The sequence below is a fragment of the Ciconia boyciana genome, chromosome 13, assembly GCF_034638445.1.
Source record: "Ciconia boyciana chromosome 13, ASM3463844v1, whole genome shotgun sequence".
Classification (NCBI taxonomy): Eukaryota; Metazoa; Chordata; class Aves; order Ciconiiformes; family Ciconiidae; genus Ciconia; species Ciconia boyciana.
The window spans coordinates 5,659,635-5,682,218 of NC_132946.1; the positions used below are offsets into that span (position 1 = coordinate 5,659,635).

Sequence of the window (22,584 nt, forward strand, 5' to 3'; positions counted from 1 at the left end):
GCTGGGCAGTAATGGAATAATTAATGCTTTATGTGTAGCTTCCAGTGAGCGTGTGATACGCATGTCTAGAGGAATTGTTGCTTGAATTAAATGGCTTTTATCCCAATTCCTGTTGCTCTAGTGTTTTCTTTCAGGAGTAGTGACTGTGCCTAGAGGGTTAAGGGCAGCTGAAGCTGTGGTTCATGCAGGGCTGGATAGGAAGCCTGCGAGGATGGCTGCTGGGCTGGTTCTGTCTTGAATAGGGTAACAAGTTTCAAGACACTTGCCTGTAGTTGCTAGCACTTCGTACATGGTACCTTTGAGTAAACTGGCTAATATACCTAGCTGTGCTGCATCTTTAAGGACAAGATGACTGCTGCTACTTCAGAGTGCTGTTTCTGAGTCTTTTCCACGAAAACAGTGCTAGTGTGCTGGGAATACTGAGAGCCAAGCAGCAGGTTTTGGGCACTTACCAAGCCTTTGATGAAAGAATAGGCTTCTAGTAGCTGTAACAGGCTGAATAAAAATTGCTCACTAATTAAAGGGCTCAGATATGCATATTCAATGTCAAGAATGTTCTGGAATTTGTTTGGTGTCTATAGTAGAAACAACTGTTAAAAGTTTTCTGCTGCTCAGGGGAGTGAAAGGGTCTGTCTGAATTTGTTTGCCTTGATGAAGACGAGGGGAAATTCAAGCCAGAGGTTTGTAATTGCCGCAATGGGATGCTGAGTTGCCTTATCCTGGGCATAGCTCTGGATCTGTAATCTCTCTAGTTCAGGGGGAGGGGTGTGTGTGTCTTTTTTTTATCCCCTCCACTCCCGTGCATCCTAGCCATGCATTATCAAGCTCTGATAATAGCTGCAACCAGGGAGGAATGCAGAGGGCTTTTCTCTCTTTAATTATCAGCATCATTTGCATTAGGAAAATGTTTGAGGAATGGTGTTCATGAAGAAAGAGGCTGATTTCTTGTATTAATACTAAATATTAAGAGTTACACACCTGCTGCCTCTCTTTCTGTATATGATGTAGGCTGCCTCCTGTCCCTGGAAGACTCTGCAGCTGAGGCTTTTATGGACCAAGCTCTCTATAATTTATGGAGATTCAATTGTTGGAAAAAGCATGAGGCTGACACAGATTTTCATAGTGGGTCTACTTCCAGTGCATGATCTTTGCTTCCATTTCTTGTGTGTATGAGGAGAGAGTAGAAATGCAACGAGGTGAACTGTATGATTCTGCTCACTCGTTTCTGAAGTGGATGAGCCCAGGAAAGGAGGGATGGATTCTGTCTTCCTGCAGGAGAGGAGCGAGAGCAGAAACAGTCGTTTAGACTGCGGATTGATGTATGTGCCAGAGCAAATCTGTGCGAGGGTCTGTCATCTAGACAAAACCCACTCTGGCCTGCCTGCTTGGGTTCATTTCCCAGCCGGGTGGTGATGGTGGTGAAGAATGCCTAACGTCCTTTAGTGACCCTTCCTGTTAAACAAAGGCACTACACTCACTTGTTCTGAAAGCTGTTGTTTGGCTTGTTTCCTTCCTCTTTTATTCCTCCTTCAAACCAATTCTGTGAGGGCAGTGCTATAACCCAAGCACAAAGTTGTTGTGAAGAAACTGTTTCATCCAGAATAACTTTAGATTTACACCAAAACCACCACCACCTTCCTTTCCACTACCACAAACACGACCTTGGTGTCTTGAGAACTTTCCCAGAAAAGATCCTGGGTGCTCTGAAGCTAAATATGACATGAGAATAGGAAATTTGTATCTTGGTAATGTTTGTTTGCCCTGAGTTTAGTTGTGTGACCCCTTCACAGCTTCTTTCCTCCTCTATTATTAGGAAAAATGGGCTTGGGAAGAGGAACTGTGAGTTCCTGCAGCGACGTCTTAGTAGAAGAGGTATCGCTGACTTGCATGAGATAATCTCCTGGTTGCAACTCATTTACAGGATCTTCCTACTTTAAGTGAGGCTTAAGCTAATATGGTTTACTTCATAATTGGGGCAGACTGATATGTATGGATAGTTATGGCAAATCAGCTGATAGGTGGTAATCTGCTAAGCAGCTGGAGCTGAATTGTGTCTACAAGCTTGAAATTCGCTTGCTTTAAAAATAAATAAGCCTTTTGTCCCAGGAAGTTATTAAGCCTTCCTTCCCAGTACTCTAAATCAGTGCGACACAAATGCTTCTAATGGGAAGATAAATCGAGATAAATGATGTTCATAGATATTTCACAGTGTAGAGAAGAGGGCATGGGTAATGTATCTAGAGGAACCACCACCATGGGCAAGCAGGCAATGCAACCTCTTTGTGTCCTGCTTTTAAAAAATGTAACAAAACAATCTGTATTTCATGTTCAGAGAAGGCATGCGTCTCCTGACATAGCAATGGTAGCTCTTGCAGGAGGCACTGGAGAACTGCTTGGCTGGCTGGATTTCTGGTTGCCCATGGCTAGATCTGAACTCTCTAACAGTTCTCTAACAGATTTTCATTATTGTATGATAAATGAAATGTACATATTGAGAAGGGATGGTGATCCGCTGTTCATCATATGATGAACAATGGCTTCCCTTTCTGTGGAAAATGCTGATGTGACTACAAAGGGCGCTGTAGCGGTAAGCCGTGCATTATATAGCTTGCCTCTTAGCTTTAACTATACCCTTTCTTGCTTGCTTTCTCTGCAGTGCTGGAATTGCTGTTGGCTTCTATGGGAATGGAGAGACCAGTGATGGCATTCACCGGCTGACGTACTCGCTACGCCATGCAAACCGCACTGTGGCAGGTGTCCAAGACCGGGTAAGCACTAGGGGAGACACGCTAGCAAATGGGGAGTGTGGGAATAAGCAGGCTTGCTCAGCACCTCTTCTCTTGAATCTGGTTGTGCCTGTATCTCTTCCTCTTTTTTGTTAGTCTCTGGGCTTAGAGATGTGCTAAAATTTCCATTAATGGAGTGGTGCTTTCTTCAGCTCTTCTAAAAATATCAAAGCAAACACAGCTTGTTTAAATGAAGTCTTCTCTTTGCTAGGTTTAAAAACAGCTTCTGATCAGCTCTCTTCCACACCCGGAAGAGGAGGCAGGCCAAAGCAGACAAGTCTCTTAGTAAAATGTATCATTTTAGTACAATCAGTTGTTGCTGTGCTACCTCTAATTTCATGGTATCATTCTGCAACCCTCATGGCTGCAAGATGTGTACCTGTGTTAAAGGCTCAGCTGAGATGCCATCATTGGACTACTTGCAAACAATCTACTTTATAGATGCTTTTAAGTTGCTTTTGAAGGGTAAGCAGTCTGAGCCTCTTAAGACAGAGGACTGATAATCTGGAAGCTGTCCATAACTTGCTAGTAAGGATGAGTCCTCTTTTACTTCCTTGTCTTGCTGTCCTTTATTTTTTTTCTTTGCAATACTATAGGTACTAGATACCGCAGTGGCTCTGAACCAAACAGTGGAACCAAACTTGCTCATCCTGGAGGAGATGTTTGCGAAGCAGACAGACTACCTGCATGTTATCCAGAAACTGCAAGGTCTCTTGGATGATCTGGTCAGGCAAACAACCGAGATCCCCTTTTGGAAGAATGAAGAGGTATCTCTGGAGGAGCTGGCAATTCAGATTGACCTCTATGACTGGTACAGGTGTGTAGCACGCTGTAGTGTAGTGGTTGTAGCATCTGTTTTGTAACAGTGATGTGCATGTTCTGGGTGGCTGAGCCAAAGGTTGCATATATTACTGCAGGTGTTCACGGCCCACCCAGCTGACTTGTTTCTTACAGCAAAATTGCATTCAGTTTAAATCAAAATGCGTGGCAACAACTTTTTTTCTTAACTGTGTTTACCACCAGCTGAAGGGAAACTTACTCTCGATGTACACAATCTGTAGCTTGTGTTCTAACACTGGGGAAGAAAACAGCCGCAGAGATAGCTACTCTTGTGTCCTAATAAGTGCATTGTAGTTATATGACACATTAACTAAATAGAGTGGAAAACTGAAATAGTTCCATATGTTAACACCATACCCTAACATTCGTTTTTATTAAACTTCTTTAATAAAAGGTCACATCCAATGTATTCCACAAAAGAAAACCTCTATCCACACATGTGGAATAACTGAAGCATTTTTTAACAAATGCCTAGGAAGTTCAAGGAGCTGCAATGCCTGTTCTTCACCTGATGGTGTCTAGTTGCGTTCTCAACAACTGTGTATGCTGGGCGTGTTGTGTAAATGCTTTTACCTGCCTCGATTTCAGACCCAGCAAATATCCAGAGCTCTATGGAGATTAATCATTAGTGGTGGCTTTTACTTGAAGAAGAGAAGGGCTATGTTTTTCCCACGAGTCACACTAGCTTCTTGATCTGTGCCTTCTATACACCAATTTTCCTTTGCAGACTGTATTGTGTTGTGGTTTTTATTTTTTGTTTTGGTTTGGTTTTTTTTCTGCAGGTGGCTGGGATACCTGGGCCTGCTCCTGTTCCATGTCCTGATTTGTTTGCTGGTGCTCTTTGGGCTCATTAGAAACTCCAGGGCCATTCTTATGGGGTAAGTCCTGACCGAGGTGCAGTGCATAAAGGCAGGTCAGCTGAACACAAGTGCCTGCTATTTTAAACCTCTAGACTCTTGTCAGTTGATTTCAAGGACTTCTGAGACTGAGCAGCTTAAATTTGCCTCTCAATATAGAGAGACTTTGTAGAGTGTAGCTCTATGGATAGGATTAGGGCTACATGAGAGATGTTCACAGGAAGGTTCTTGAGCTATAAAATGCGATGGTACTGGTGTCCACTGCTTTTGCATCAAAGACAAGGAACTCATCTGGGCGGTCTGCCTGTCGCTGGGTAGCATTAGTAGCCTCTGTTTGCTGGGAGATAGTAATGTGAATGTCCTCCCTTAAATTTACAGGCTTTAAAAATCTCCCTTTAATTCTCTACACTTGTGAAGGCATTTGTTAATCTATGATAAGCATTGCATGTGTCTACACAACCTGGTAGCATGCCTTTTGTGTCACGATCTGCTCTTGTTTACCTTTGGCTGTCACACCTGAAGAAACCTTAAACTGAGAACAAGCAATGGTTTGTACAGTTATGAGGAGGAGTCTCGTTGCCATGGTACTGCTATACTAATGCATGTCTATTTCTAAAAAGCACTGCAAATGCTGCCATGCTCAGGCCCCATTGCAAGAATATTCCTCTCCCTGTCTTACAGCTTGGTTTAGCTTGGCATATTTGGCAAAGATGCCGGTATCATAAACACACTGACAGTTTGACAACTGACATGGCCAAGAGTTTATCCTGGTACATGGTGATGCCATTAATAATTGGAATGTGTATTCAGATTTATTATTTGCCAGATGACTTCATACCTGGCAGGTTATACAGACAAAAGTCCAAGCGTATGCACAGATGGTAAACCCAGGTTTTAAATTAGAATCTCATTCCCTGTTAGCCAGAAGTTCGTATTAAGGCATTCCCCAAAGGGAGCACATGGCATAAAGAAGCAAGTGTATCACAGCTAAGCAAGATGGTGAAATGCCAGTTTTAGATCTTTTAGACAAGCAATCAGTTACTGACCCAGTCATCTTCATTTAAAGTAAAACAACAAATGTGTCTTATTGAACTGATTACCATGCTCAGCTGGAGGCACCAAGCCATGTTGTCCTTATGTCATAAAACCACAGAACCTTGCTGATCCGTGGCTGATAATTTTTGCATCCATTTGGAAAAAGCATAATAAAGTTTTCAGCCATCTTATTCCAGAGTGCTGCACAGAGGTCAGTCTGGTGAAGCTCCATTAATTCTGCAAGATGAGCCACAGATCCATTCAGAGAATGGGGATTACTCAGAATTAAAATAAGTTGGCAAACTGAGGGATAGATCTTTTTTTAATGTAGACCCATAGATTTATTTTTTTTTTTAAAGCTCTAATCTTCAATGAGACAAACGTAGCAGAAAAGCAATATGCCCCTTCCTCAGAGATGTTTGCTCTAGGTTTGAATAAAGAATGTCTTGGTTATGAACAGTTTTTTTTGTTTTCTTCAAGTGGTGGGTAGGAGGAACCTACTTGTGCTCAAAGCCTGAAGGAAAAAGCATCCCTGAGAGAGCAAGCCAGTGTCCCTTTACTTTGAAGACAGGGATACATAAAACGAAACTGCTTATTAGTCTGCATCCCCATACCTGAGGGACTTGAGGAGCACTTTTGCCTACATATCTCTAGTACTCATACTGACAGCAAAGGTGAAGAGCTAATGTGCTGGTTGAGGAAGTGCAAAAGCCTTTTTCACCGATGTGTGCTAGCTGAATGTCAGAGACCACTGCTGTGTCATCCCTCTGCCTTGTGTCTGCTTGATAGAAGACACTTCCCACTATTTCTGTCGGTAATGAGGTCCAGCTATTGGAACAAAACTTTTAAATCTGTGCAGAGATGGACTTGCACAGCAGGCACCTAAACTGTTGCTCTGAACTGTTTGCCTGCAGGTGACTGTCTCTCTCCTGGGGCTATGTGGGATGCTTAGGTGCTGTTCAGATGCACGCAGCTTGGAACCAGAACCAGGTGTCCTAACGGGGGCTGAGTGTTTCCTCCCACCATCTGTAGCCGTGCAGTGCTTACACCTGACAACCTCATTTATTCTAGAAACAGGAGGGATTTGTCCAATTTTGGATCAGTATGTTTTTGTGGGTGGTTTTTCCGATGTGGCATATTTTTCTTTGAATATCTTTGAACTGGGAAGGTAAAGTCCAGAATGGGAATAGTGGAAGTGATGGGATTGTAGTTAGCCATCTCTCAATCTGCCTTCCCTACAGCCACCTTTTTCTTTGTGCCTTTGGCTTCCCTGCTAGAAGCAGGGTAAGACTTTGCTTCCATCCTCTTCTTACTTCCCCTGCAGCCCCAGGGCCAGGGAACGTGTGAACCAACTACTGGACATAAACTTCTCTGGTTGCTGCTGTCCACGACACATAGAATGGGTTGGTTTACCTGAAGATACAGTGATTGATAATTTCTTGGGTTTGGTAGTTGCTTTGGACTCCAAATAACACATCTTGTGAAAGGATCTGCTTGAAATCAGAGTTTCTACATCTGCCATCTGTCTGTCTCCCACAGGGTGTGCTTGCTTGGGGTGTTTGCCCTGATTGTCAGCTGGGGATCCTTGGGTCTGGAGTTGGCTGTCGCTGTGGTAAGTGGCTCTGATCCAGACCCTATTCACCCTTTGCTGCAAGTTTATCAGACACGAGATTAATGTTACGCTGTGCCTGTTTTATAGCGCATCTTGTTCTAAGTAGCTGTCCTAGCAATTTGCATCTATGAAAAGTACAGAGCTCCTCCTTCCTCCGTGGTGTGGCACGCTAGCTAGTACTGCTGCAGTTGTGTAAAACAGTGCTAGTGGGGATGATGATGAGAGACTTCAGCATCTGAAACACCCCGATAGTAGAGGGTTCCCTGATGTTAACCTGGCTCAATTGCTCTTTGATACTGATGTTCTTTGATATTCCTTTTCCCTTTTGTCTTTCATCTATCTAGGGCTCCAGCGACTTCTGTATTAACCCCGATGCTTATGTCTCCAAAGTGGTTGAAGAGAATGCTGTGCTTAGTGCTGGTAAGTGCTGGGACTGGCTTTGGCACAGAGTACTGCGGCTCCAGCTGTCACATAGGAGCATGGCAGTGGATGAGAATTTAAGGCTGTGTTTGGAACAGAAGAGCTTGCATACAGTGGGAAAAGCATATGTGTGCGGAGCTCTGGAAAACCAATGTTCTTCCCAAAGAAGCATTTATACTCCAGTCAGAAGTGCACATGTACACTTTTTTTTGTCAGAAGAGCCTTCAGAACCTTTCTTCTGTCTTGGCCCTTAGGTGGAAATAACTAATAAGATGGAACAACAGAAGTCCCTGGATTATTTTGCTTTAAATATAGCAGTCTTGAATCTTGTTCTCCTCTCTAAGTGACAGAACTGTGGCAATAGCAGTGTGCAGTTTGAGTTGTAATTTTTAAAACTTGCTCTTGGGTCTGTATTCCTGAATCTAGAATACTTATTTTTATATCTGTTATCAACAAATGTATATAACTTTTTCTCTTAATGGTGGCTATAAATTAGGAGTCTCTTTAAGGCTAATTTAAAGAGTAAATGAATGGAAACAGCCACAAAGAGAAGTATGAATTTTCCTTTCCATTATAAATGCAGTATTTTGTCTGCTTTGTTTATTCTGTTCCATTTAAAGCAATATGCCTGCATCCCAGTGGCATCCAGCTGAAGCACTGATGGATTTTGGGTTTGTTGCTGCTAATTTAGACTGAAGTGGTTGGTGAGATGAAGGGTGCCTCCAATTTGGACCTCTGCGGGGCAGAAGTGGTTCAGAACTGTGGCTTAACAGAAAAGTGGTTGGGTGCCTGCCAGCAGAGATACCATAAGTACTGAAAAGGAAAAGTATTTTTCAGGACTGAGTTTGCTGCCTAGATAACAAAGTTAACTTTTCTACTACCTTCTTGCCCCGATAGTTCCTCTGTATGGTTCTGTGTATGATAAAACACGAATAAGCAATGACACTGACTTGCAAAAAGAGCCACTTGTGTTTTTCCTGGTTCTTATTTAGCAGAATCAGAGAATCTTGGCCTTGTGTACAGAAGGTCTAGTGTATGGCCGTGCACGTAGCCAAATGCAGCCTCTTACTGTGCAACTGATAGGGCATTAGGTATGTAGCTATGGCTGAGGATGCAGGGATTGGAAGCAATAAGAAATGGTTATGGCTGGAGGCAGAATGTAGTATAAAAGAGTATGTACAGGTTGATATTACCACCCTACAGCTTATTTTTGGAATGCCTTGTTTATTGATTTCTTGGGAAGGAGAGGATAGAGCCAGGCAGCTCAATACAGAAGGGTCTTTGTAACAAAAAAATGCAATAAGGGAAGAGAATGAGTGTTTAACACTGCACAAGATGAAAATCCTCTCTTGGCTGTGAAGGTGACGAAGGTGTGGCTTCGGGTACCAAGCTAGTCTCCTAGTTGTTCAAGGAGACAAACAGGTCAGTGAGGCCAAGGGGAAATATCTGATGCTGATGCCAGCTGTGCTTGTAATAATTTGGTAATCCAGATCAGCTCTGGAGTGTGTTTGGTAACAATTAGCTTGACTCCGGGCACCTGAAGAAATGCCCCTTTGTGCTACTTCTCCATTTCAGTTGGCCTTGTCTGCTTGGCTCCTGCAGTTTTTTTGTTAATCAGTATCATGCATTTGGATGCTAATGGTGAGTGCAGGACTGACATTCCTGTCCCTCCTCCTGCTTCCCCGGGCAGGGACAGTCAACTCCCCCGGGTGAAATCAGGCTCTGTTCTGGCAGCACCGTCAGTTATAACAGCTGTTAAGGCTCCATAAATAACAGTGAATGGGTCTAAACGAAATGCTGAAGAGGAGGAAGAGCAGGTGTTGTCACAGGCTTGAGTTGGAAGGGTGGCCCCTTCCGTGGGTTGCTGGTGTGTCAGCTCCCTGCTGTTAGGCAGCCGTTGAGCGTTCGTGAGTGCCTTTTCCTTTTTTCAGAAGGAAATCAGTCTAACTTCTGAGCCTGCCATCGTGCTAGGCAGCTGGTTGGGAGGTGATCGAATGTTCTGCCTTCCCATGTGGATTTTCACTGCTGTGTCATAGTTTATGGTCAGGAAGCTACAGAAATAGCTCTTGGTCCCCGATGTCGGGACTGTCCTGTGCACCTGAGCAGGAAGGAAAATCGCAACACGAGGACTGCAGTGTGGCATTGCTCAATGACACTTTAATCCCAATAATGGCTTCTTAGAAACATCTTTAAAAGTCTGAAATAAGTGTTGGTATCCCATAATATGCTTGGCTGTAAATTGTAGCAGCTGCTTTGTGATCAGTTGAGCCATTTATACAACAAGAGCGACAAGCTCGAGGAGATGGGGCAGGCAGCTGGGAGCCAGCATCGATGCTGTCCTCTCAGAGGAAGCTGCCCTGTTTGAAGGCTCCCAGTTCTAGCGCACGGACTCTTCACACTCTCTGGTTTGCTGCCTCTGCTTTGTGGGTGACGCTCTCTGACATGAACAGCAGTATAGACAGATGAGGCAGAAACACTTTAAGATTGCTCCAGCTAGTTTCACCAGAGTGTATCAGACCGTGAATTTTTCAGTTCAGAAAAGAGATGACTAAGAGAGGGTGTGAGTGGATGGAGGGGCTCAGGTAGTCCATGGAAGAAGAATCCTTTGGGACTTACCATATAGGTAGGAATCACATTTACCTTGGGAATCACTTGAGCTGAAGTGGGACTGAGAGGGCACTTGTATTTTCAGTCTTGCCTAGGTGTCTGCTTTTAGCCAGTGCTGGGGTATGGCATACTGGACTAGGTGCTGCCATCTATTTTTAAGGATATAAGAACCAACAAGTAGTCTTAAGAAGCTTTGTAGTGCTGGGTCAATTTTTCCCTTTAATCACTACTTTTAATTGTTTTTAAATATTATGTGTTGTAATATTTCCAGTCCTATGCTCTGGCATTCAGACTAGAATTGAGTCATCTAGGTTTGCAATGCTTTTCTGTTGGTGGTGGTTTCACAGAAAAATAACTGTTGGATGCTGGGCAACTAGTATGTTAATATTCCTGTTTGTGTATTAATTGCTGTTTGCAAATCTAAATAGAATTAATGGAGCTGAGAATAATCTGATTAAGTGCATTATTATTGTTGTCATGTTTTTAGCTGGAGAGATGTCCTTGTTTTGTAGATAAAATGTGCTGCATTAAAAAAAGGAGGGGGAATGGGGAGCAAAGAGCCTTAATGAGGTTTCCTGGAGAAGGAGAGACTTAAATCATTTTGCAGAAGATATGTGTGCCTAACTCACCCAGTATTCATTAATTGAGATAAAGTCAATGGAGTTGAACAGTGGCTGTATAATCGGCTCCTGCTGCTAGTAAGAAGACTTGGTGCAGCCAAGATGTTTATTTTCAAAGCAGGAGGCCGTCTTCTAGTCTCATTCTTTTTCATTGGTATTATGTTATTATCAGATGACTTATTGCATAAAATTAAATAAAAAGGCACAATCTGTCTAAACAACAGGAAGAGCTTTCTCTGGATTCTCTTACTAGAAATCTGCATGGTGAACAGCCGCTCACTTCATCTGAAGGAACTGTAAACCTCAGGGGATGGATAATGGAGCCTTTTACCTCTGGTCCAGCCAAGTTGGTCAGGCTGGATGCTGAGACGTAGCTGCTCAGATATAAGCAGCAAGCGTTCTTGTCGCGCGCAGCCCCCTAATTGGCCTCGCTCTGATTCACTCTCATCTTAGAAGCCCAGAGCTGAATTAACTGGAGGACCGACACCACCACCTCCCTTTCCTCTCTAGAAGCAAGGTCAGGACAAAACCTCATGTGGGGCATGTAGTGGTTGCACAGTTATTACTTGGGCTCAGTGGGCACTGCAGAAAAGAGTTTGCCCAAAGAAGTGCTCTCGAGAACCCTGCTGAGCTGACGCTGGTGTTGAGAGGCTGTGTTTTGCTGCGTGGTTTTGCTGGACTCCTGATTATCAGAAAGCTTTGAGTGGAGGGCATGTGGGATGGCTACGAGCTCTTCGCTGAAGGCTCGCGATGACTGCTATCACCAGTACGAGAGTGGCATATATGAGAGAAATATAAAAGTTATGCAGATACTTCCCTTTGCTGTCAGACTGTTGCCTTAGGGAAACAAAACTCCTGGTGGAGAACATGTTGCCTGGGCAAGAAAATCTGGCCAGAAGAGTCGTCTTCCTTTGACAGCACAGGCAATATACTTCAACTTTCTCTGATGATTGAACCCACAGAGACGGTCTCATCTGGGTGTATATGTAAAATGCAAGCTGCTTAGAGAATGCTCAAGTAGAGATGAAGAAGGGCTGGGAAAAGGTGTTCTAGGTGTGGGGATTTTTTTTTTTAACTAGGATTTTTTTTTCTGATTGCTCTTTACCCTACACACCTTCTCGCTGCCTTTTGGTGGGTGCATAATGCCATTTTTGCATTTCGGCTGGGCTTTGAAGTGAATAGTAAGTCTCCATGGTTGCAGAAGCAATAAATAGTTCTAGCAGCTGAAGCTGTCTTTAGTAGGCAGTTCTACTTTCCTTTCTAGGAAAAACAGACTTTGCAAAAATAAAGCATTTTGGGTAGTTCCCTTCCTTGTCTTCTGCTCCCACACTGCCTGTGCACCAAGAGAGTGGGTCAGGAGGATTGCTGCTAGCAACAGCAGGCATAGGCAGCTACATATGTGACCCTGTCTAACCCTTCTTCGATAAACTAGATCGCCTAAAGGCCAGCTTCAAAAATCAGATCCAACCTTCAGGAACTTTCCTTGAGAGGAAAATGCATCGGGAAGATAATTATAGAAAGAAATTGCCTGGAGCTGTTAGCAGAGTGCAATTGATGGGTTAGTATAGCTGTTTTCTGGACAGAAATTTGAGATTTGGTGTTGTACAGGATAGCCTCCACCAGCTTTAAAACAGGGGCCTCCTGCTCTTTCCTCTTTCCCAGCCTGGTGGTATGGAGGCAGGGTCACGCTCCTCTTAATTTCCAGGCTTTGCAGCACAGGATCACTTTAAAGCAGCTTCACTGCCTATTGTAGCTTTAGCTTTAAAGCACCACAGCTCTTAGCACACTGCGTTCAGTGCAGGGGAAAGCTGCTCCTGCTGGCTTTGCCATTTTGGAAAGCACGTTTTATGTACAGAGTGTCACACTTGTCAGCTGCAAAGCCAACACTACCACAGTGAAGCCTTGTTGATCCTGCCTTCCAGGGTGAAGCAAGGGAAGCACTTGTTTCACTGTACTGCTTTTCGCTTCGCTTGTAACCAGCAATCTTTATCCTGGGCTTACAAGCTGCAAACTATGATGAAATCAGGAACTCTCATCTGTGATCTGCCCACCAGGGATGATCCAGAAGGCCCTGAAGAAACATTTCTAGAGCTATGTATTAGCAGTATGTCAAGCAACTTAATGCACCTACAAAGGTGATGCAAACTTGATGCCACTGTGGGAGCCTAAGAGAAACTTTTAGTGGTTTGTTGGTTTAAAATAAATAGGTGACAAGATCACAGCTCCTTTAGGTCACTGTGTGTGATGCTGTGGATTGCTGTTGCTGTGCTGTTTTCTCAGCACAGGTGCATTTTCATCCATTTTTCCATAGCCATTGAGTGTGAGGAGCAGTCCTTTCCTTGGCTCAGTAGTTGTGGACAGTCGTTTTTGTGGTCTGCCCAAAGTGAGGCGCACAAAGCAGTTCTTGCTGCCCTCCTATCTGCCCAGATTTTGCTAATTGCTGTTTCGAGGCTTGGCTGGGGAGATAAGTCATCCCAGAGAGAGAGTTGGTGGGGGGGAGATGGAGCAGCTGGCAGAAGCTGCCCCAAAGTAGGCTAATGAATTATAAATAACAGCTGTCAGGTTGCATTGCGAGTGTGCAGGAGCTGACAGTCTGTGTTGTACCACTTGGTCTCCAGTGTGTTGGCTTGCCGAAAGGTGCATTCAATATTTATGGGAAGCGCGGCAGAGTCAGGATACAGTCAGGTTTGCTTCCTTCACAGCTCTGCTCGCTTGTGGTTGTGCGTTTTACCGATTTCTGAGTTGGGACTGATTAGAATACCTCTGCAGTCTGGAATATGCGTTACTGAAAGTCACAGACAGAAGATTAAAAGGAATGCAGAAAAGGATGCTAGTGGGGGGAAATGCAGAGTGTATGTGTGTTTTGAGGCTTTTGTCATCTTTACCGAGCCAACTTCACCCTTGATTTTGCTGAGCTGACATGATCCATTCATCTGAAGAGGAACTGTAAATGTTTGAGAAATAATCTAAAGGTATTTGGATGATCAAGTCTTTCAGAGCTCCATCCCTTGATAACATTATTGAGAATGGCAGGGGAAAGCCTGATGCTTGTAACTTGTGTGTGCTGGCAGTTGATGTAGTATTATGGAGGGCTCGTGAGGGCACCAGGCTGGTTTCATACGCATCTGAATAAGGAGAAATAAAACTGTGTCTTCAAGCCTGGAAATGGGTGATGCTGCTAGCAGAGCACTGTAACAGTCTTATCTGGAAGTTTACAAGTACATCTTCACTGTACTGCGATTACTGATAGAGCTACTCAGTATTAAGACTAACTTTTGGGATGTTACCAGCAAATGATCCAAGGTACCTTGAAAAGATAACGTGTTGCTGGTATCCTAATGCGTGGTAAGAGCTTTCTTTCCTGATCGAGTCTGCAGTATTGACTCAGTACCAAAAATAACTTTTTTTTTTGCATAAGTCAAAAGAAGGATGCAAAACAAATTACATACACTCTTTTAGTTAAAGTCTAATTAAAGCATCTAATTAAAATCTAATTGCGTGCAAGTGACATCCATTAGAAAACAGACTACTATTTACTTGTTCATCCCTAGTACATGTCAGAAAGACAAGAACTTGTTGTTTTCCATCCATTTCCTCACTTGCTTTCAAAGTGATACCATTTTTAGGAAATATTACTGAAAGTTACGATTTTCTTGAATGAAGAGGGCTTTCTTATGTTCTTCTACAGAACACTGCCTAAACCCAGTCTCTCCTTGAATGTGATAGACCTCTTCACAATTGGGGATTCTTCTTTTTTCCTCCCCGCCTTTTTTTTTTTTCTTTTTAAACACTTGAATTTGTATACTTAGGAAGCGGTACATTCAGCTTTGTGTAGTAGCATAGGGATGTTTGTTTGCACTGTCTTTGGCCCAATGGTGTGCTTCCAAAGGTATTTTTGATAGCAGCCTGTATTTATATCACCATTACTACCTCTCCTGTGCTAATGTTTTGTGGCTGGTGAACTGAATTGGCTGAAAGTTGAGTTGTCTCTTTGCTGTGTGCCCTAGGCAGCAGTCTCTACCTCTGGTTGCTTCCAGTGAGCGTAGAACGGTATTCTGACACTTAGAAGCTGCAGAAATTAAACATCCAGTTGGACAGCTTCTAGGCTAAAGTCTTGTCTTACAGTTATACTGTGGATAGTGCTGACTTCTGAATAAAACTTTTTTTGATGGTTCACCTAACTATGTAAGTGGGGCAGCCCCGTGTCTTTCACGGTGTGTCGTCTGTCGTGTCCCCCCCCCCCCCCCCCCCCAAAAAAAAAGAAAAAAAACCCCCACCAAACCACAAAAAAACACCCACCAAAACAAACAAATATTTCTTTTCTCCCCAAAGGCAAGTTACATCACTTTCTCTAGTGCCATCCATGCACTGTAATCCTACACGGAGACAGGGAGGTATTTCCATTTATATTGCATTTTCATTTTGTGTATTGCTTTCAGAACTTAACACCTCCCTTGTGGCAGTCATAAAATACTGCAAAGCTGGAGCAATGTATCTAGCATGACTTTCTTTTCTTTTGTCTTTGTAGATACTCTCCGCTATTACATTACCTGTAGTGCTGGATACCCCAACCCTTTCCAGCAGGTGAGTGTAAGCATCCTAGCTTCCTTCACCCCTTCTCAGCATCCTGCAAGGTATAGGTTAAAGGCTTTTGATGCCAGCATGCAGCAAGTTGCAAGGTGTTAGCTTTAGAGCACTCCATCTGTTGGTAAAGCTTTGGTAGCTACTTTGCAGCTGTGCAAGAGGTGGCATTGTGATTTAGTGAGCAGCTTTTTCCATCTTCATCACTACCTGCATAGCTTCAGGTCCAAGATGCCCTCTTAGAGGGGCCTATGTGTGATGTGGTAGGGACCATGGCTTTGTTCATGGTACCTCTGTTTATGTGGCACTCTTCTAAGGGCGGCGATGTGGAGACAGAGCACCCACAATTAATGCCAGGGTGGGAAACGACATACTTCCTGCTTTGAATCTCTTCTCGCAGGTTCTTTTCGGTGGCAACGCTCCACTCCCAAAATGCAGCCACTTCTGTGGGTGAGGGAGTGATTCTCACATACGCCTCTTAAATCCCTTGGATGTTGAAGGGTTTGTATCCTGAAGTATAGATGTGAGTCATTATTCTTTTGTGTGGGGGCTGAGGAACAGCACCTGGGCCCATCCCAAACTTTGTCTTATGTATCAGAGGCCAGAATGAACCCACGCCACCCACCGTTTGGCAGACACCAGCTGCTTCACCATTTATATTTAGGATTTTTTGAGTCTTGTCTTCCTCTGTTTTAAAGGGTGGGGTAAGAACACTTCAAGCTGTGGTATGATGCACCGTTGCCATCTGTTGCATTTCTGGTTACTCAGTGTACTCTCTGACATGCTATTGCATGTGAAGTTCCCATGGATGCTTTAATGGGATGTGAAGGCTGCACCCCAATACAAACAACTTCTAAGTGCTAACATTAAGTCTTTCTCAGCCATCTGATTTAGTAGAAAAATCCAGCTGTGGTCTGTGGTGAGAACATGAGTGCTTTGTGTCTTTTCTTTCTCCTTCCCGTCTGTCCTGGAGCTGGCCCCAGCTGTGTGTATGGTTTTTGTGCATGTGTATATGTTTTGGTTTTTGTTTGTTTGTTTGTTTTTCTTTTGGTTCTTCCCTTCCACTCTTCTTTCTGTCTGTACTTCTTCCAGGTTGGTAAAAGTCAAACGTGTCAGTTGAGACATCCTTAACTTGTACCATTCATACAGGTGATACTTCAGTATTTGGGAGCAGGATTTCAGTCTTATTTCCCAGGAGTTCTGTTGGTTCATGTGGCCTGAATTGCTGAAACATTGCATGTTTTGTGTTGAGCAGAAGCTGTCAGGAAGTCACAAGGCTCTGGTGGAAATGCAGGATGATGTTACGGAACTCATGAGGTCAGCAAGCAGAGAGCACCCCACCTCCAAGGTAATTCTTGTCAAGTTCGCTCTCCCTGTGCTTTCTGACTTCCCTTACCCTTGTACAAAGCCCAAGATCAGCTCCTGCTAAGCCATTTCCTTGCCGTAATCGCTAGCTTGTTGCTTACAGGAATACCTTACTCGGATCCAGGAGGTTTTAAATTCAACAGAGATCAACTTGCAGCAACTGACAGCTTTAGTAGACTGTCGGAGTCTGCATTTGGTGAGTACTCAGTAACTGGGCTTGAGCTAAGAAAGAACAAAGGGGGTGTAGAGCCTGTAGTGTACTGATTATTTTGCTGTTTCAAATCTCTGGTGTGCCAAAACAGTTTACAACAGCTTTTACTGATTGACTCCAGCAGAAAGGAGAATGGGAATTTGGATCAAGTTAGCTTTCTGTTTAAAGATCAACACAGGAAACTAGATAACATGCCTTTATATATCTACAAGATGCAGCCCTAAGGTTTCGAGGCCTTCAGGTTTTTTTTTTTGATAGCGCATAGCTTTTTACCTTTCCCATGGAGTGGAATGTCTTATAGCTACAGTATAGCATGGCCTAACTGTTGCCTTAGCTGCGTCTCTGAAGGCAGAGAAGCAGATAGTCCATACTTGTGTTCTTGGACAATGGGACATAGTGAGGGAGCTGAGAGGCTTAATGAAAAATGTGGTGTCTGAAGTTGGGTGGATAAGTTTGTCTTGGCTTTTTCCTTTTTTTTTCTTTTAAACTCCTATTGTGTGGGTTTGAAAATATCCCCTATATCTGAGTTGGACTCTATGAGGGGAAATAAGGATTAAGATCAGTTATGAAAAACACTTAAGGTCCCCAAAATTAAAGTAGAAGTATGCTCTGGAAAAGGGACTACAATCTCATAAGCTGTTTCAGAGAATGTAGTCCAGGGGAAGGGCTTTTGAATTAGAGCTCAGTGTTAACTCTCTAGTGATCAGGAAACTCTGCTCATTTCTTTTTCCAGGATTACGTCCAGGCTTTGACGGGCTTTTGCTATGACGGAGTGGAAGGCCTCATCTACCTGGTTCTCTTCTCCTTTGTCACAGCCCTCATGTTCAGTTCCATTGTGTGCAGCGTCCCACACACTTGGCAGCAAAAGAGGTATAGAGAGGGTTTAGATCCTGTAGCGTTGTAGAGTTCTTTCCTAATGAAGACTGGCTATTGGATTTGTGCCCGTGAGCATATGGAGCTCTTTCCCATATAATCCCAGGAGTGTGAGGGATGAGGCTTTATAAGCACAGGTCCAACAGTAAAAAAACTATTGGCTTTTGCTCTGGCTGTGGTTAATATTTACATCTGAACCTTATTGCACTGGGATACTACGTGTGCAGAGTATTCAGTACACTGTAGAACTATGAGTCAAGTCAGAGATGATTATAGCTGTAGAGAGAGGTAATGCTTGAACTATGTGCCATCTCTGTAAAGTACCTATTCTCTTGCATTGCTTTGAGGCATTTGTTCTAGTACGGGGAAGAGAATTGGAATGAGAGGCAGTTCACACTTGCCTTTCTTGGCTGTGCTGGGGCAACTGACTTGCGTAGCTAATAGAAACCGGGAACTGTCTTGCTGGCAATAGCATGGGCAGATGAGATACTTGCAAACTGGTGGTAATCATCTAATAGCAGAGTTGTTTGGAGCTACTGTTAATGATGGTAACCAGGCTGACCGGTAAGTCTTGAGCAAACCTTCGCTTCACTGGCTGCTGCACCACATGCAGCTATTGAAATAGCTTTGAGTTTTCTGTTCTTGCAGAAGAGCAGTAGACTGTGCAGCAAATTCTCTTCTGTGGTCCTGAAACATGATTTTTGTGGTCTGAGCCCAGGCTCAAGGTTCAAAGTAAAATGGAACATCCTGAACAATAGCAGGAAGCCAGAGCCCGCCAGGCCTGCAGTGCCCACAGAGAAAGCCTTGGGAAATGCGTCAGAACAGCACTTAAGAAAATGGCTGGTTTCCTTACCTCTTCCACATGCAGCTGCAGAGGCATTATCAAGAAGAGAATGGTAGTCTGCCCGTTTGAAGAAGAAAGGTTTACACAGTGTTACCTCTTGTGCTGCCTTCTATATGGGCTGCTGCCTGCCCTGCGAACCCCAGCAGGCTCAGGCTGCTGCTGTGAACTGAAGGATTCCCTCTTGCATTCCCCGGAGCACCATGTCTTCCTTTGCCTCCCTCGCGGAGGTGGAGGATGTCATACTTACTGCCTGTAAGAGACTGTGCAGGCTGCAATTCCCTGAGTAAATCTTCAGTGCCACCTTGTGGTACAGAAGCTGCAGGTGATGTTTGGGATGTTCTAGTGGTGTCCATGCTGTCTCCCCCAGCAACAAAGCGCTTCCTGTAGAACCTTTTACTAGCTTTGTCAAGCGTCGCTAAAATATATTTCAAACCTTGGTGCTTCATGCCATAATTAGGGAGATAAAATAGCAGTGTATATTATATAGGAGGGACAAGAGAATACTACGGGAAGGGGGGAAGGAACCCGCTGGCAAACAGCTCTGCTCTGCGTTAAAATTTGTTTAAAATCCTGGTATTTTTGAGATAATAAAGCCTTTAGACACAAATGTTGCAACTTAGTCTCTGTAAAAACTTCTGAGATTTTGCTAGAAGCTGAAGCAGGCCCTTTGTAATCAGAATGGGAGTTCAGAGAAGTCTACAGAGACTTATCCTTAAAAACTCTTTGGACATGGCTACAAGAAGTGGAAGGACACAGATTGCAGTTTTGAAGGATGCTTTGTGTGGGGTGCATGGCACTACATCCCCACTGCGTCTAAGTGCTGTGTATTTCAGGATGTGTGTCTGTCCTTTGGTTGTATGACTGGGCAGTTGCACAACTGTGCTGTCTGCCAAGCCCTGAGAGAAGACCGTAAGGAGACTGTAGGGCATCACGCAGTGTAAAAGTCCAGATGGTATCTGTGGGAGGTCTGAGTCACTGTGGTGTAGGCTGTGTTTGACACTGCCACCCTGAGGCATCCCAAATGGGTATAAATGTGGAGGTGTGGAAGATGGTTGGGAGGTTCCTAGGATTACCATGGTTTCCTGCAAACCCCACATGTGGGGTAATTACAGGGTTCTAGGAGGAACTTTTTCTCCTTCTTGCAGAAGCTCAGATGATGATGGGGAAGAAGAATCAGCTGCTCAAGGGAGTAGACAAACACACGATAATCTTTACAGAGTGCACATGCCAAGCCTCTATAGCTGTGGGAGTAGTTATGGCAGTGAGACCAGCATTCCAGCAGCAGCACATACAGTCAGCAATGCTCCCGTCACAGAGTACATGTGAGTATCCCAACAAGAAGGCTGTATTGCGGCTTGTCCAGGTTTTTTCACTCTGATTTCTGTTGTGAAGTGCTGCAGGGCTGGCACTTTTGACCAAGCAGTAGAAAGTGATGAAGGATTTTGTCCAAAGTGTCAAAAGCCTGTTTTGTGATTGGCATCTACTAGGAGGAGGTAACAGCTTAAAAGTACTGCAGTAGAAAGAGTTGTAATAGACAGCATGTTCCACAATGTGAACAGCTTTGTCCTGCAGGGTTTAGAAATCTGTCTAGAGAAAAGAAGTAGGAAAGTATTGTCTGGGGTCCTTATTACACAATGATTCTGATCACCAGAAGACTTAATCCTTCAGATAGAGCAGTCTTGCCAGAAGACTTTAAGCTTCCTGAGGGACTGAGAGCCAAGACAAAACTTGCAGGCTGTGTCCTTCTGCAATATTTGCAGTCAGCTCTGACATCTGTTGCAGTCTGGAGCTACCTAGTCCAGGTGGGATCTTTGGAGCTTTCTCCAGAAGTGCCTAACCCTGATCGCACTTGGACTACCTTCAGGGCCCATCTTTTTTAGGCTGGCATATCATTTTGTTCTTCCCCTTAGACTTTGTCCTCATTTTATCTCCACTTCTGCGGCTTGGCAGTTCTGACGCTGCAGGGAGGCAGATTTTCACACGGACCTATTTTTAAATCACTTGGCATGATTCAGTGTGGGCTCTTCTGAGTAAGAGTGTAAAGACGGTGCTTAATCTGAGGAAATAATGCTAGTTTTGTGCCCATGTCTGAAAAAGGGGATCCACTTGATCTGTAAGAAAAGCTTTGAGGGAGACTGACCTGATACAGTAGTTCTGGGGGTGCGTATGCTCTGTCCCATGTCACCATCAGAGACCTTCCCCAGAGAATCATGGCACATACCCCCTGTTACCATGTGTGTCTTCCTTTCCTAGGAGCCAGAATGCAAATTTCCAGAACCCCCGTTGCGAGAATACCCCGCTCATTGGCCGGGAGTCCCCACCTCCCTCAGTAAGTCTCTCTTTACTGCTCCTCTCTGCTTCAGCAACTTTGGGGAATACACATTTACCACTCCTGTATACTCTCAAGGGAGCTGATTGTGCAGCCAAACACAGGATCTGGCCCATAAATGGCAGCAATTTGAATAGACAAGCCATGTCTCACCTGCCATGGAGAATAAAACCCTGCTATGCTAATTTGGACACTGCACATAAGAATAAAACTCAGTCTATTAACACTGGTAATCCTATGGGCCCAGTCCTGCCACCACTGAAGTGCATGAGTATCTTGGTGGGTGACTTCAGCAGGATGATTCACTTGCATGCAGTGTACTTGCTATCTGTGGCATTGGTTCCTCAAGTTTAAAAAGAAACTTGTTAAAACAGTAAATTCAGAGTTATTGCTGAACCTCTCTCCTTAATCTGCCCTAAAGAGATGGTAGGATGAAACTGTATTATTTTTTGTTGAGATTTTTTTTAAAAAAATCTTTCTTTCACAACTGTTTTACTTTCTTTAGAATCTATTTTTGTATTTAATTTCCTATGGAGGAAAAAAAAGAAACTTTCATGGAAGGTTTTGGTATTTGGAGTGGGCTGATAGACATTTCTGTATGCTGGATGAAACATGGGCTTGCCTTCATGTCTGTGTAAGAACTAGATGAATCTTGCCCTCCTTCACTGGATCCTGTAAGCCTTACTTATACCAGAACTTGGAGAACGTGACATCGCAGTGCTCACTAACTTGGTGGTGTGATTACAGAGGACGAGTAGTAGCATGCTTAATAACCAGCCAGTCTTCAGGTATAGGTAAAGAAAGTACACTCTGTGGTGCATGGTTCAAATTCATGGGAAGGGGAGGAAGAGGAGGTTGGAGGATGAAGGAGTAGGAGTTGTGGTGGAAAATTCATCACATTCATGTTTTCACTTCAAAAGGACCAGTTCATCTTGCTGTAGAGAAAGTGGAAAAGTGGAGAGTTGATCCTTGTCTCTGTACTTGGCCAGACCTCTTCCAACCTTCACAAAGTTTTTCCTGTTCCCGGTGGTACTCTGATCGCAAGCTCTGCTAGCATTGTCTGCTCTCAGCAACAGGATGGTCCTCAGAAGAAGAGCTGATGTGCTGCACGCAGTACAGTGTGGCAAATGCTTTACCACTGGCGTTTCCTGTTGTAGGAAGGGCACTGTCCCTCTGGTACTGCCAAGGCATATGTTCATTCAATGTCTGTAGACCAAGGTCCTGCTTCCCCTTCCCCTGCAGCTCTTCTGCTTCAGAGAAAGCACACTCCTTTCCGCAGGGGCTTTAGTTATGCAAGAAGTTCCCTGGTTCTTCAGTAGCTGTTTGCATTGATACCCTGAGGGGGGGAATCTGAGTCCTGGTGCCTTAGGCTGGTTTCTGAGAGTAGGTAAAGATGAGAATTTTTTTTTTCGGAGTAACTTGACTTGGCAACCATCAGTATGGGCTATAGGGAAGTGCAGGAGCTGGGGGAGGAGGAGAGTGCAGTGCTGTACCAGTAGACAAGGGGAGCTTCTCCCTAGACGAGGCAAGGAACAGGCTATAGGATAAATGTGTCTCCTGGAGGGACATAGTAGACAGGCAGCCGAGAGGAGAAAAATACTGTC

The 22,584-nt window shown here is 44.1% G+C and overlaps 1 protein-coding gene across 6 annotated transcripts in view; it reads left to right on the top strand.

Moving 5' to 3' along the window:
- The window catches only part of TTYH3 (tweety family member 3), a 78,615-nt gene that overhangs the window by 45,333 nt on the left and 10,698 nt on the right, over positions 1–22,584 (top strand). For 4 of the 6 annotated variants that reach the window (XR_012045038.1, XR_012045039.1, XM_072878570.1 and 1 more), the window contains exons 3-13: positions 2,657–2,768; positions 3,383–3,603; positions 4,409–4,504; positions 7,058–7,130; positions 7,475–7,550; positions 15,306–15,361; positions 16,614–16,706; positions 16,827–16,919; positions 17,668–17,804; positions 19,797–19,973; positions 20,905–20,980. Coding sequence is in view for 4 of the 6 variants with exons in the window: in XM_072878570.1 (XP_072734671.1) it covers positions 2,657–2,768; positions 3,383–3,603; positions 4,409–4,504; positions 7,058–7,130; positions 7,475–7,550; positions 15,306–15,361; positions 16,614–16,706; positions 16,827–16,919; positions 17,668–17,804; positions 19,797–19,973; positions 20,905–20,980 (1,210 nt within the window). In the remaining 2 variants the exon portion in view is untranslated. Of the gene's footprint in view, positions 1–2,656; positions 2,769–3,382; positions 3,604–4,408; positions 4,505–7,057; positions 7,131–7,474; positions 7,551–15,305; positions 15,362–16,613; positions 16,707–16,826; positions 16,920–17,667; positions 17,805–18,525; positions 19,218–19,796; positions 19,974–20,904; positions 20,981–22,584 lie in introns of those variants that run through there. The other 2 variants (XM_072878573.1, XM_072878574.1) reach the window with 2 other exon arrangements.